The 12,863-nt window shown below is 44.0% G+C and overlaps 2 protein-coding genes across 2 annotated transcripts in view; both read right to left on the reverse strand.

Moving 5' to 3' along the window:
* CA2H3orf22 (chromosome A2 C3orf22 homolog) overlaps positions 1–1,084 on the reverse strand; it is a 43,051-nt gene extending 41,967 nt beyond the window's left edge. The window contains 1 exon segment of the mRNA XM_053220291.1: positions 978–1,084. Coding sequence (XP_053076266.1) covers positions 978–1,084 — 107 coding nt within the window.
* Positions 728–12,863, reverse strand: part of TXNRD3 (thioredoxin reductase 3) — a 67,618-nt gene continuing 55,482 nt past the window's right edge. The window contains exons 15-17 of the mRNA XM_053220292.1: positions 4,442–4,537; positions 1,753–1,887; positions 728–1,538 (exon numbers count right to left, since the gene is read on the reverse strand). Of these exons, the coding sequence (XP_053076267.1) occupies positions 1,476–1,538; positions 1,753–1,887; positions 4,442–4,537 (294 nt within the window). The 3' untranslated portion in view covers positions 728–1,475. The remainder of the gene's footprint in view (positions 1,539–1,752; positions 1,888–4,441; positions 4,538–12,863) is intronic.

Below are 12,863 nucleotides of genomic sequence, written 5' to 3' on the forward strand. Positions count from 1 at the left end.
CTGCTATTCCCACCTCAGTTACAGCAACGACGACACCCTGCCTTACTTTACAGGCAGTTATATTTATATCTTTCTCTCCCTAATAAAAAAAAAAAGCAACTCACCAACCAGATCCTGTCAGGTCATTGGGTCCCTGTCCTCACTCCAGCCCTCTCTACTCCCTGCCTCCAGAGAGGGGGTCAAAATGTTCATCTACACATGGTGTTTCCCATCTTAAAATTTTTCTTTTAAATTTTTAACAAATGTTTATTTATTTTTGAGAGAGAGACAGACAGAGACAGAGCATGAGCGGGGGAGGGGCAGAGAGAGAGGGAGACACGGAATCTGAAGCAGGCTCCAGGCTCTGAGCTGTCAGCACAGAGTGTGACGCAGGGCCAGAATTCAAAAGCAACGAGATCATGACCTAGGCTGAAGTCGGACGCTTAACTGACTGAGCCACCCAGGCGCCCCTTAAAATTTTTATTTTAAAACATATGCACAACTGTCCAATCCTGTGACAGTGGGCTCATGGCTGACGTCCTGTTCAAGAGAGCACTGCCTGCATCCCCTGTGTTGGGCTACTCTGTGATGTGCTCCCCAAGAAAACAACAGATTTTCCACAAGGGCCTTGGACAGGCCCCCACTTCAAGGGCCTTTTAGACGCCACCAGGTGTGCAGATTCAAATGCAGTCTCCTACCACCAAACTCACTTACTGCATTTGACCATAATTAGATACGGACTGAATCCTTTTCAACAGTTTCAAATTAGCTATATTTCACATAATCCAGTATTGAAAACTTTTTAATATTACTCTTAAGATCAAGGTGGAGAAGAAATTAGAGCATGCCTCTGACAGGAGATGCTAATAAGTGAGGACTCCAAGGTTGTTGCCACCGAGAACCAGGACAGGGCAAAGCACAAGGCAGGGGTCTGACGGTGGGTAAAGCGTAGGTAAGACTGAAACCTACATAGCGGGCACGAGTTTCTACTAACGCACCCAGGCCCCGCAGCCAGCTCCTCGAAGGCATTTCCAGGACACCCCCCATCAGCCATCACGCGGAATCCCAGGCCCACGTACTGAAGGCTCGCTATGTTGTAGTCCATTTCGTAACTCAGAAGATACTTTCACGGGAACCACAAAGCCAGGGGATAAAACCGGCAGCCACCTGGAAAAGCTAACTTGGATCCGTTGTGCGCTTGCAAGGTCCCTCAGAGGGAAACTCGATTCTGACGTGGAAGACCATCGGCCTTAGCTCACCTCACATCGGGCTCCAAGCTAAGACGTCAAGGAGGCAGCCTACCTGCCTCTCCCAGCCAGCCGAGGCCGCGGAGCACACGCCCGCTGCTGTCTGGTCTCCTCGTCTTTCCCATCTCTGTGCTGGTCCCGCGCAAGAGAGCAGGTGCATCAGCACGGACTCACTGTACGGGAGGGCATTCTTATCTGTGACAGGAATGGGGATGGGACAAGGAAAACCGAACAGCAGCGGGGCTAGCCTCAGCAGCCTTTCTGAGTGATGTCCAGTCCCGACGACTTGGTGATTTCCAAAGTCGTAAACACCTGTTCGAAAGGAAGAATGCCAAACACATTTATATTTAGCCATCGATGTTTCAGTATTGCTTTTAAGAAAGCACATGCTGAATAGTACATCGACGTGAACCTTTAAAATATGCAAAGCAGTTACTAATACAAAATCTTTCTGACAATGTGCTTTATAGTAGTTTTTCAAATGACACCAGTTGAAATCAATAAACACACAAACCTATCTCCGTACCTCACCACATGTGGGATGAATTCCAATGGTGTCATCGAGTAGCTGTTTTGTGAGCCCACATTTCATTGCAGCCGCAAATCCTTGGGTGACCTCACCAGCATTTGGTCCAAGAACATGGAATCCTATCACCCGATACTTTAATATGCAAGCATAAGAAAGAGAAGCCCTGTAGGTTAATGGTCTGAACAGGAATCTATTTATTGCAAGTTCACAGTTAACATTTACAGCATCTACTACAGAAAAAGAACTCTAATGCTGAACTGAGCAGAGAACATTATCATGAAACTGAACCACTGTAAGAATCTGTTAAATGAGCCAGTAAATGCACATCCAGAGTTAATTTGCACTCAAATTTACTAGAACAAGCAATTTACCCACTGCATGAAGGAGTTCATTAGTATGATGTAAATTTCCAAATTATGCTGAGATAGTGCTAAACAGCAACATAACAAATCTGAATTAAAGTCCAACGCTAGAATAATTCTAAGACAGCAGGTTACCCCGCTCCTAACATAACTAAGCGGAGATCAAGGAGTGGCCAGCACAGGGCTTTGCCCAGTCCTGAGTGTAGGGAGGGGCACGAGCAGACCCACCAAGACAGGAAGCAAGATTCAAACTGTCCTTTGGCCGATGTTTTTTTCATCAGACTCTTCTCTTCAATAGTGACCGTGAACAACAGATAAGGAGAGAGAAGGCAGAAGGGTCTCTGCCCACCTACATCCGGAGAAAGTGCAAAGAGCATGCGATCTCCTGCACATCTACTGGTGGATGGTCACAGAAGGCGGCATTTCTCAGGGGGCAGGCCGTCAGAGGCCACGGGAGTGGGGGTGAGTAGTGGACTTCCCAGGGCCCCACGGATCTGGGGATCTCTGAGATGGTGCATTGCGCAGCAAAGTGGGGAAGGGGGAGCAGCCCAGAGTGACGAGAGACGTCTGACGGAAATCTCCACTTATAAATGAAAATGAAGACAGGTCTGTGAAAGGGAAAACCTTGTTCACAATTTTCACCATACAGCCACAGTAAGGGAGCAAGTACGAGGGCCATATTCTAGAAACAGCAATTTGGGAAGGAGTAAAAGGAGGGGCAGGGGACAGAGCAGAAGGCATCCAAAGAGGGGTCGACAGACCTTGAAATTCTGCCCCAGGTCCAGCAGTCAGAAACCACAGGTGGCTCCTGGCTTCAGCAGGGGCTCTACCAACGTGACCCCAATCCCACTCACGTAGGCAGCAGTGGCGTGTGCAGACCATCTCTGCCTGCTCCCTTGGGAAAGGCCACCCACCGCTGGCAGGACAGTAAGCTCCATCACTCACGTCCAGAGTCACAACAAGCACCACACAACTACCACCGCCCCCGGGCGCATGGCAGTGAATGTGCCACAGCCCTGGGGCGTTTCTGGAGAGTTCTGACCAGCATCCCCCTCACCGCCCTGCACGCCTCTGCAAGGACCAAGGGACTAAGTTCTGGAGTTCTGGCTGACTTCACCTCAGGCACTGGGGCACATGCGAACTGGCCACGAGCCTGTGACACCTGTTTTCTGTTATGCTGAGAACCAGATGGATCCAGACACGTGGACTTAAACAAGAAGATGATGGTTACTTTGTAAACTTCGTACAAACATCGCTTGTTGCTGTTCCTATTTATCTAATTTTGTTTTCTCTCCAAGATTATAAATTCTTTTTTTTTTTCAACGTTTATTTATTTTTGGGACAGAGAGAGACAGAGCATGAACGGGGGAGGGGCAGAGAGAGAGGGAGATACAGAATCGGAAACAGGCTCCAGGCTCTGAGCCATCAGCCCAGAGCCTGACGCGGGGCTTGAACTCACGGACCGCGAGATCGTGACCTGGCTGAAGTCGGACGCTTAACCGACTGCGCCACCCAGGCGCCCCTCCAAGATTATAAATTCTTAAAAAGGGAGAGACCAAGTCCTACTGCCTTCTGCACTCAGCCTTCTTTATTTACAAGTCGTAAATAAACTGCTTTCAGTTATCAATTCTAACTCATCTCTGTTAACAGGGAAGAAACTCCAATGGCCGGCTCTCCACCTGACAGATTCTTCTTTAATGAAAGCCTTCATTAGGAATCAGTTAATTGACTAGTTTTCAGGGGCGCCTGGGTGGCTCAGTCAGTTAAGTGTCTGACTTTGGCTCAGGTCATGATCTCGGTCACGGTTCATGAGTTCGAGCCCCGCGTCGGACTCTGTGCTGACAGCTCAGAGCCTGGAGCCTGCTTCGGATTCTGTGTCTCCCTCTCTCTCTGCTCCACCCCCTCTCAAGCTCTGTCTCTCAAAAATAAATACACATTAAAAAAATTTTTTTTTTAATTACCTAGTTTTCACTTCATGCAAGCATTGCTTTCTAAATGCTTCTGATACACATCCAGCTTATAAACTGCACATAAACACACACATCCTACATTTTATTCGTTGATGACCAAAACTTTCATAGATCCTCTGGTTCTACACTGCCAAATTAGACAGCGCTGGAAAGAGACAACTTGCGGTGATTTTGTTTTTCTGAAGGTATTAGTGAGCCACTTGTTCAGCCTCTACAAATACATCAACGGGGTAACCGTTTGAAGGATTTCTGCCTTGCCCTGAGAGCCATCTTTAAAGACGATTCAAACCCAATCCTAGACTAAAAGCTACAGTTTAAAATGACGGCTTTTTAGCCTCCAAGCGTATTACGTACATTGTCGAATTTATTGCAAATTATCTTTGCGTAGCAAGTGTTGTTGTCCCTGCCAGCCACTGTCCACTCGAGAGGCCAGAAGAAGGTATGATACACCTGCAAGACATGGGACACAGAGGCCAAGGTTAGTGTCTGTGAAAGCCACTCCCTGATACGGTCTTCAATGACATAAAGACGATAACGTCTGTAGCAGCTTTCAGAAAGTTCAAGGTTCACTTTGCAACAACGCGGATGGAACTAGATGGTATTATGCTAAACGAAATTAGTCGGAGAAAGACAAGTATCATATGACTTCACTCATATGAGGACTTTAAGATAAAAAAACAGATGAACATAAGGGAAGGGAAGCAAAAATAATATAAAAACAGAGAGGGAGACAAAACACAAGAGACTCTTAAATATAGAGAACAAACTGAGGGTTGCTAGAGGGGTTGTGGGAGGGGGGATGGGCTAAATGGGTAAGGGGCATTAAGGAGGACACTTGTTGGGATGAGCACTGGATGTTATACATAGGGGATGAATCACTGGAATCTACTCCCGAAATCATTATTGCTCTATATGCTAACTTGGATATAAATTAAAAATAAATAAATAATAATTAAAAAAAAAAAGTAATTGCAAGTTTGATGATCTCAACTTTGTGTCTGATGGGAGCACCTGGGCCACAGCTCCTAAAATACCAACTACACAAGTGTGTGGGCCTCTTCTCCCGCCCCCCCCCCCCGCCCCCACCTTGGCTCAGCTGTTAGTCCAGAAAAATCTCCTAATTAACTAAACTGAATTTTCAAACATTGATAGCGTGCTACTCTCCAGGGCAATGCAGCAGGCCCTGGTCACCTGAGAAGGTAAATAAAGACTTCGATTCTGCTTCAGTGAATTTACAGCCTGCCTACAAGGTTCACAGTGACCCCAAATGTAGGAAAAACAGAAGAAATGAAATCGTCCCAGCCGCTCAAGGATATTCAGAACACAACCTCTGCTCCTTGAGAGCCATCACTCCAAGCACTCTGTGTGCACCTCTAAGGTTCCCCCATCTGGCTCGGTCAGCGAGGAACCAGGACGAGGACCACATGCCCTGCTCTCACGGGGGCTACGTCTCCCCAGCCTGCTCCTTCTAATCGCTCCATACAGAAGGCGATGGATTATCATCAGCTGTCAGGATAAGAAATGTATTCCCAAGTAAAATCCACAATGGAAGGATTTAAGTACGGATTCTTTGTCCTTTAATAGGATGACGTATTTTATATTTTGAATAAAGTCTTTAGTGTTTTTATAAAAATGATATAAGGTTATCATAATAATGCAGTGCAGAAAGTCACTAAGTGAGAAAAAACAAAACAAAACAAATCCATCTCCCAGAAATAACTATTTTAAATGCTAGGGAAGTATCAACTGTTGGTGCACAGGTAATAATGATGAAATTTTTATTTGAAAGATATAGAACATAGTTACTTATAATAAAAAACGTTAAAAAAAAAAAAGGGGGGCGCCTGGGTGGCGCAGTCGGTTAAGCGTCCGACTTCAGCCAGCTCAGGATCTCGCGGTCCGTGAGTTCGAGCCCCACGTCAGGCTCTGGGCTGATGGCTCAGAGCCTGGAGCCTGTTTCCGATTCTGTATCTCCCTCTCTCTCTGCCCCTCCCCCGTTCATGCTCTGTCTCTCTCTGTCCCAGAAATAAATAAACGTTGGAAAAAAAAAAAAAAACGTTAGATTTGGGGGGCCTGGGTGGCTCAGTCAGTTAAGCATCCGACTTCGGCTCAGGTCATGATCTCACGGTTTGTGTATTCGAGCCCCATGTCAGGCTCTGTGTCTGAGAGCTCGGAGCCTGAAGCCTGCTTCGGATTCTGTGTCTCCCCCTCTCTCTGCCCCTCCCCTGCTCATGCTCTGTGTCTCTCTGTCTCTCTGTAATAAATAAACGTTAAAAATAAAATAAATAAAAAACGTTAGATTTAACTTGTATCTAACAGAAGAAAAAAACCTCTCCTACACATTTTATGTATTTATTTAAAAATTTTTTTAACGTTTATTTTATTTTTGAGAGAGAGAGAGACAGATAGAACAAGAGCAGGGGAGGGGCACAGAGAGAGGGAGACACAGAATCCCAAGCAGACTCCAGGCTCCGAGCTGTCAGACACAGAGCCCGACGTGGGGCTCTAACTCACAAACCGTGAGATCATGACCTGAGCCGAAGTCAGACGTCCAACCGACTGAGCCACCCAGGCGCCCCATTTTATTATTTTTTTAATGTTTATTTATTTTGAGAGAGAGCATGTGTGCATGCAAGAATGTGAGGGGGAGGGGCAGAGAGAGTGAGAGATTAAGAGCAAGAGAGAGACTAAGATAGAGAAGAAGGGAGAGAATCCCAAGCAGGCTCTGTGCCATCAGCACAGAGCCTGACGCTGGGCTTGATCTCATGAACTGTGAGAGCATGACCTGAGCCAAAATCAAGAGGAAATCAAGTGTCTGATGCTCAACCGAGCCACCTAGGCACCCCTCCCGCGTATTCTATCACAAATTTTTCAATCTCTGTGGCTATCTGGAAGAGAAGATAAATGTTTCATAACCTCAAGATAGTAGTTCCTAAAATACAGGCTGAGAAGAGAGACGATGAAAACTCTGGGGTTTTAAACAAGATTTGCCCAACTGCACGCTTGTTTCTGATTCGTCCTATGCTGCCCGCTGTAGGGATTACGGGGGTGTGCACTGACGCGTCCCACTGCCCTCTCGTTCTTTCTCGGGTCTTTGCTCCGTTTTTTTCCTTTTGGTACTTTGAAGGTTTTTATTTTATTTAAGTCTTTGGTCCTCCTGGTTCAAAGCGGGTGTGAAGTATGGATCTAACTTTACTTTTCTCCTGAATGGCCATCCACTTATTCCAACACCCTTAAATAATTTAAGATAAAACACCACCTTTACCATGCATGAATTCTTCTAAGCATCCAAATCAATTTCTGGGTTTCATATTCTGTTCTGCTCATCTTTCCGTCCATCTGTATGTCACTATGGCATGATTTTAATTACTGTGCTGTATGATCAAGTTTAATATCCAGTAGGCTCATCTCCCTGCTCCTCTCCTTATTCAGAATCTGTTATTGCTTTTCCCTTTTAAGTTTTACTTTTTTATCAAATTATGCACAGTTATTAGGCATGATTAAAAAAATTTTTTTAATGTTTATTTTTGAAGGGGAGAGAGACAGAGCATGAGCAGGGGAGGGGCAGAGAGCAAGGGAGACACAGAATCTAAAGCTGCCTCCAGGCTCTGAACTGTCAGCACAGAGCCCGATTCAGGGCTCGAACTCATTAGCTGTGAGATCATGACCTGAGCTGAAACCAAGAGTCGGACGCATAACCAACTGAGCCGCCCAGGCGCCCCAGGCATGATTTTTGACACACTCTCTCTGCCCCCATGCCCAAATCAATCAATCAGAGGCAACCACTTCCACTTCTTTTACTTCTTTTATTTCCCTCCTTGTTTCCAAATAAAACGCTTCTGTTGCTATTCCTCGAGTTTTCTATTTTAGGCTTTATTTACTGACTTGCCTCTACTGAAGAGGAGGACTTCACTCCCTTTCTTCCCCAGCCCTTACCACTCATTGGACATCCTTCCTGTCCCACCCTCCACCTTCCCTCCTCCCAATTACAGTTATATTCGCAGCTAGATCAGTATCCTACTTCCTTTACTAGGTAAAGCTGTTCACGGACAACTGGATATTCACATGCAGAAGAATGAAGTTGGATCCCTACTGTGCATCATATGCAAAAATTAATCAAAACGGATCAAAGATCTAGGTGTAAAAGCTAAAAGTTTTTATAAAACTCTTAGAAGAAAACAAAAGTATAAATCTTCATGACTTTGGATTGGGCAATAATTTATTCAATGTGGTATCAAAGACAAACAAAACGAGATGAACTGGATTTCATCAAAATGAAAGACTTTTGAGCTTTAAATAATTTTTTTAATGTTTATTTATTTTTGAGAGAGAGAGAGAGAGAGAGAGAGAGAGAGAGAGACAGCATGAGTGGGGATAGGGCTGAGACAGAGGGAGGGGCAGAGAGAGAGGCAGACACAGAATCCAAAGCAGGCTCCAGACTGAGTTGTCAGCACAGAGCCCGACACGGTGCTTGAACCCATGAACCATGAGACCATGACCTGAGCTGAAGATGGACACTTAACCAACTGACCACCTAGGTGTCCCAAAGACTTTTGAGCTTTAAAGGAAACTATCAAGAGAGTCAAAAGATAACGTGCAGAATGGGTGAGAGTTTTTATAAATCATCTCTCTGGAACGAGACCTGTATGTAGAACATACAAACAACTCTTAGAACTCAACAATAAAAAGACAACCCAATTTTTAAAAGGGCAAAGGATCTGGGCACCTAGGTGGCTCAGTCGGTTAAGCGTCCAACTGCAGCTCAGGTCATGATCTCCTGGTTCATGGATTTGAGCCCCACGTTGGGCTCTGTGCTGACAACTCGGAGCCTGGAGCCTGCTTCACATTTTCTATCTCCTTCTCTCTCTGCCCCTGCCCCACTTGTGCTCTGTCTCTATCAAAAATAAATGTAAATAAATAAGATAGATAGATAGATAGATAGATAGATAAAAGGGCAAAGGATCTAAATAGACATTTGTCCAAAAAAAAAAAGATACACAAATAGCCATTAAGGCCATAACATGATTCCCAATATCAACAGTCATCAGGGAAATGCAAATGGAAACCAAAGAGAGACACCACTAGATTGATGTATTAGTTTCCCAGTGCTGCTCTCACCAATTACCACACACTTGGTGGCTTAAAACAAAAGGTGTTTATATTCTTACAGTTCTGAAGGCCAGAAATCTGAAATCAAGGTATCTGTGGGGCCAGGTTCCTTGCAAAGGTTCCAAAAGGAGAATTCCTTGCCTCTTTCAGCTTCTGACGTCTCCAGGTGTTTCTTGGCTTCGGCTGCTTAATTCCAACCTCTGCTTCTGTTTTCACTTGGCCTTCTCTTCTGTCTTATAGGGACACTTGTCCTTGGGTATGGGGCCCACCCGGAAAATCCAGGATGATCTCACCTCAGGATTCTTCACTTAATTCCACCTGCAAAGACCCTTTTTCCAAATAAGGTCACCTGCACAGCTTCCAGGGGAATGGGCTGTAGACATATCTTTTTGGGAGTCACCATTCAACCCACTACAGAGAGCTATCATCAAAAAAGACAGACCATAACAAACGTTGGTGAACCTGTGGAGAAACTGGAACCCTCACACGTGGGTGCTGAGAATGTAAAATTGTGCAGCCACCTTGGAAAACAGTCTGCCAGTTCCTCAAAACATACGGTTAACCTGTGACTCAGTAATTCTACTCTTAGGTATATACTCAAGAGAACGGGCAACATCATGTCCACACAAGAACGTGTGCAGGAATGCTCATGGCGGCTCTCTCAGCCAAAGGGGGTAACAATCCACATGCCTGTCGACTGGTGAATGGATAAATAAAATGTGGTATTATCCGTATATAATGGATTGTTGTTCAGCCAGGACAAGAGATGAAGCACGGATACATGACACAGCAAGGATGAACTTTGGAAACTAGCGGGTGCTAAGAAAAAGAAGCCAGTCACAGAAAACCACATACTGAATGATTTCACTTCCAGGAAATGCCCACAAGAAGCAAATCTAGAGACTGAAAGGAGATTAATGGTTGCCTCAAGCCACTGGTAAGGGGACGGAGGAAAACAGGGAGCAATTGCCAATGGGTACAGGACTTCTCTTCGGGATGATAAAAATGTTCTAAAATTGACTGTGGTAATGGTGACCCAACTCTGAAGTCTAAAATCCATTAAACTGCACACTTTAAGTGGTTGATTATATGGTACAGGACTTACATTTCAGTAAAGGTATTTAAAAAAATTAAGTATTCACATCTGAGTCACATGGTAAACCTATGGTTATTTTACTCTCATGAACTTTTAATTGTCCATGGAATTAAAGAGTATCTTGTTTTGCCATAGACTTGATATTCCTTGGACCAACCCTATTTTATCCCAAATCTTTTTTTTTAATTTTTTAAGATTTATTTTTGAGAGAGTGTGTGTGTGAGTGTGGGAGGAACAGAGAGAGGAGGGAGGAACACAGAGAGGGAGTCATAGAATCCAAAGCGGGCTTCAGGCTCTGAGCTGTCAGCACAGAGCCCTACGCAGGGCTCGAACCCATGAACCGCGAGATCATGACCTGAGCCGAATTTGGACGCTTAACCGACTGAGCCACCCAGGCGCCCCTACTGCAATGGTTTTTAAACTTCACTTTTGGATAGCTCATCACAAGTACACAGCAATACAATCGATTTTTCTGTGTTTTCATGCCCTGCAACTTTGCTAAATTAAATTCATTTAGTTCTGTTATGGGCGGAAATTAAGTCACACCCTCAAAACAAAGCTGTACTTTGAAATCCTAACTCCTAATGCTCCAGAATGTAACCACATTTGGATAGGGTCTTTAAAGAGGTAAGGTGAGGTCATTAGGGTGGCCCTAATCCAGTATAACTATGTCCTTACAAGAACAGGAAATTAGGACACAGACACTCAGAGGGAAGATGATGTGAACACACCGGGAAAAGACAGCCATGTACAAACCAAGGAGGGGGGCCTGGAATATTCTTCCCTCATGGCTCACAGAGAAAACCAACTCTGTGGACACCTCGGTGTCAGATTTCTAGCCTCCAGAACCAAGAAAATAAAAATTGGTCTTTCACATATAGCCTTTATCATGTTAATGAAACTCCTAATTCCTACTTTGTTGTTTTTTTTTATCATGAGTGTTAAATTTTGTCAAGTGCTTTTTTTTTCATCAAGATGATCGTGTTTTCTCTTCTTTCTATTAGTAGGGTACTGACTGACTTTCACATGTTAAACCATTCTTGCATTCTTTTTTAAAAATTTTAAAAAGTGTTTATTCACTTTGAGAGAGAGAGAGAGAGAGAGAGCGCGCGCGCACAGGCATGAGCAGGAGAGGGGCAGAGCAAGAGGGAGAGAGAGAATCCCAAGCAGGCCGCACTGTCAGCACAGAATCCAATGCAGGGCTCAAACCCATGAACCACCAGATCACAACCTGAGCCAAAACCAAGAATCAGGCACTTAACCAACTGAGCCACCCAGGGACCCCAAACCATCCTTGCCTTCTGGGAATAAATACTACCTAGTTTTGACACAGTCCTTTTAATATGCTGTTTAATTTGATTTGCTAGAATTTTGAGGATTTTTGCATTAATATTCATAAAGAATTTATCTGTACTTAAAATTTTTTTTAACATTTATTTTGAGAGAGAAAAAGAGAGAGAGAGACAGCATGAATGAGGGAAGGGGCAGACAGAGAGAGGAGAGAGAGAATCCCAAGCAGACTCCAGGCTGCCACATAGAACCTGATGAGGGGCTCAAACTCATGAACTGTGTGATCACGACCTGAGCTAAAATCAAGAGATGGACATTTAACTGACTGAGCCACCCAGGCATCCCTTATCTATGCTTTTTTGTAGTGGAAATGCCCATGGTGGAAGGGTAGTGTTGGCCTCATGTAAAGTTAGAAAATTATTCTTCTTTAAATGTTTGGTAGAATTCACCAGCAAAGCAATCTGGTTCTGGGATTTTGTTTGTTGAGAGGTTTTTTGATTCGCCATTGATCCGTCACCTTCCTAGTTGCTTTCTTTTTCCTCATGACTTAGCTTTTCCTGTTTATACAGTGTGTCTAGTAAATGGAACAGTTTCTCTAGGTATCCAATTTGCTGGTATAAAATTGTTCAAAGTATTCTTCTATAATTAAAAAGGATAATTTCTGTAAAGTAAGAATATTCTCACTTTCATTTATGATTTCAGATATTCAAGTCTTCTTTTTTCCTAGCCAATCTACTAAGTTTGTCATTTCTGTTGACCTTTTTTCATAGTTTTCCTTCTGTTACTGATTTTTAGTTTCATTACTGCGATGAGAACAGACACTTCATACGACTCTAATCTTACAATTTATTAAGACTTGTCTTCTGCTCTAACATCTGCTTTATCCTGGAGAAGTTTCATTTGCACTTGAGAAGAATGTGTATTCTGCTGTTGTTGGATGGGGTGTCCTAACGTATGTTAGGTCTCATTGGTTTATGGGTGTTCAAGTACCCACTTCCTTCCCCTGTCTGGTTGTCTGGTCCATTATTGAAGAAAGGGTATTTTAAAGTCTCCAGCTATTACTGTAGAAATATCTATTTATCTTTCTGACAATTTTGTCTTCATATATTTTTGGGCTGTATGTGTTTATACCTGTTACATATTTTAGCTGTATTAAATTTTTAAAAATGTTTTAATGTTTATTTTTGAGAGAGAGAATGAAAGAGAGTGTGAGTGCAGGAGGGTCAGAAGAGAGAGGGAGACACATTATACCACAGGCTCCAGGCTCTGAGCTGTCAGCAC

Source organism: Acinonyx jubatus, chromosome A2, assembly GCF_027475565.1.
Source record: "Acinonyx jubatus isolate Ajub_Pintada_27869175 chromosome A2, VMU_Ajub_asm_v1.0, whole genome shotgun sequence".
Taxonomy (NCBI): domain Eukaryota; kingdom Metazoa; phylum Chordata; class Mammalia; order Carnivora; family Felidae; genus Acinonyx; species Acinonyx jubatus.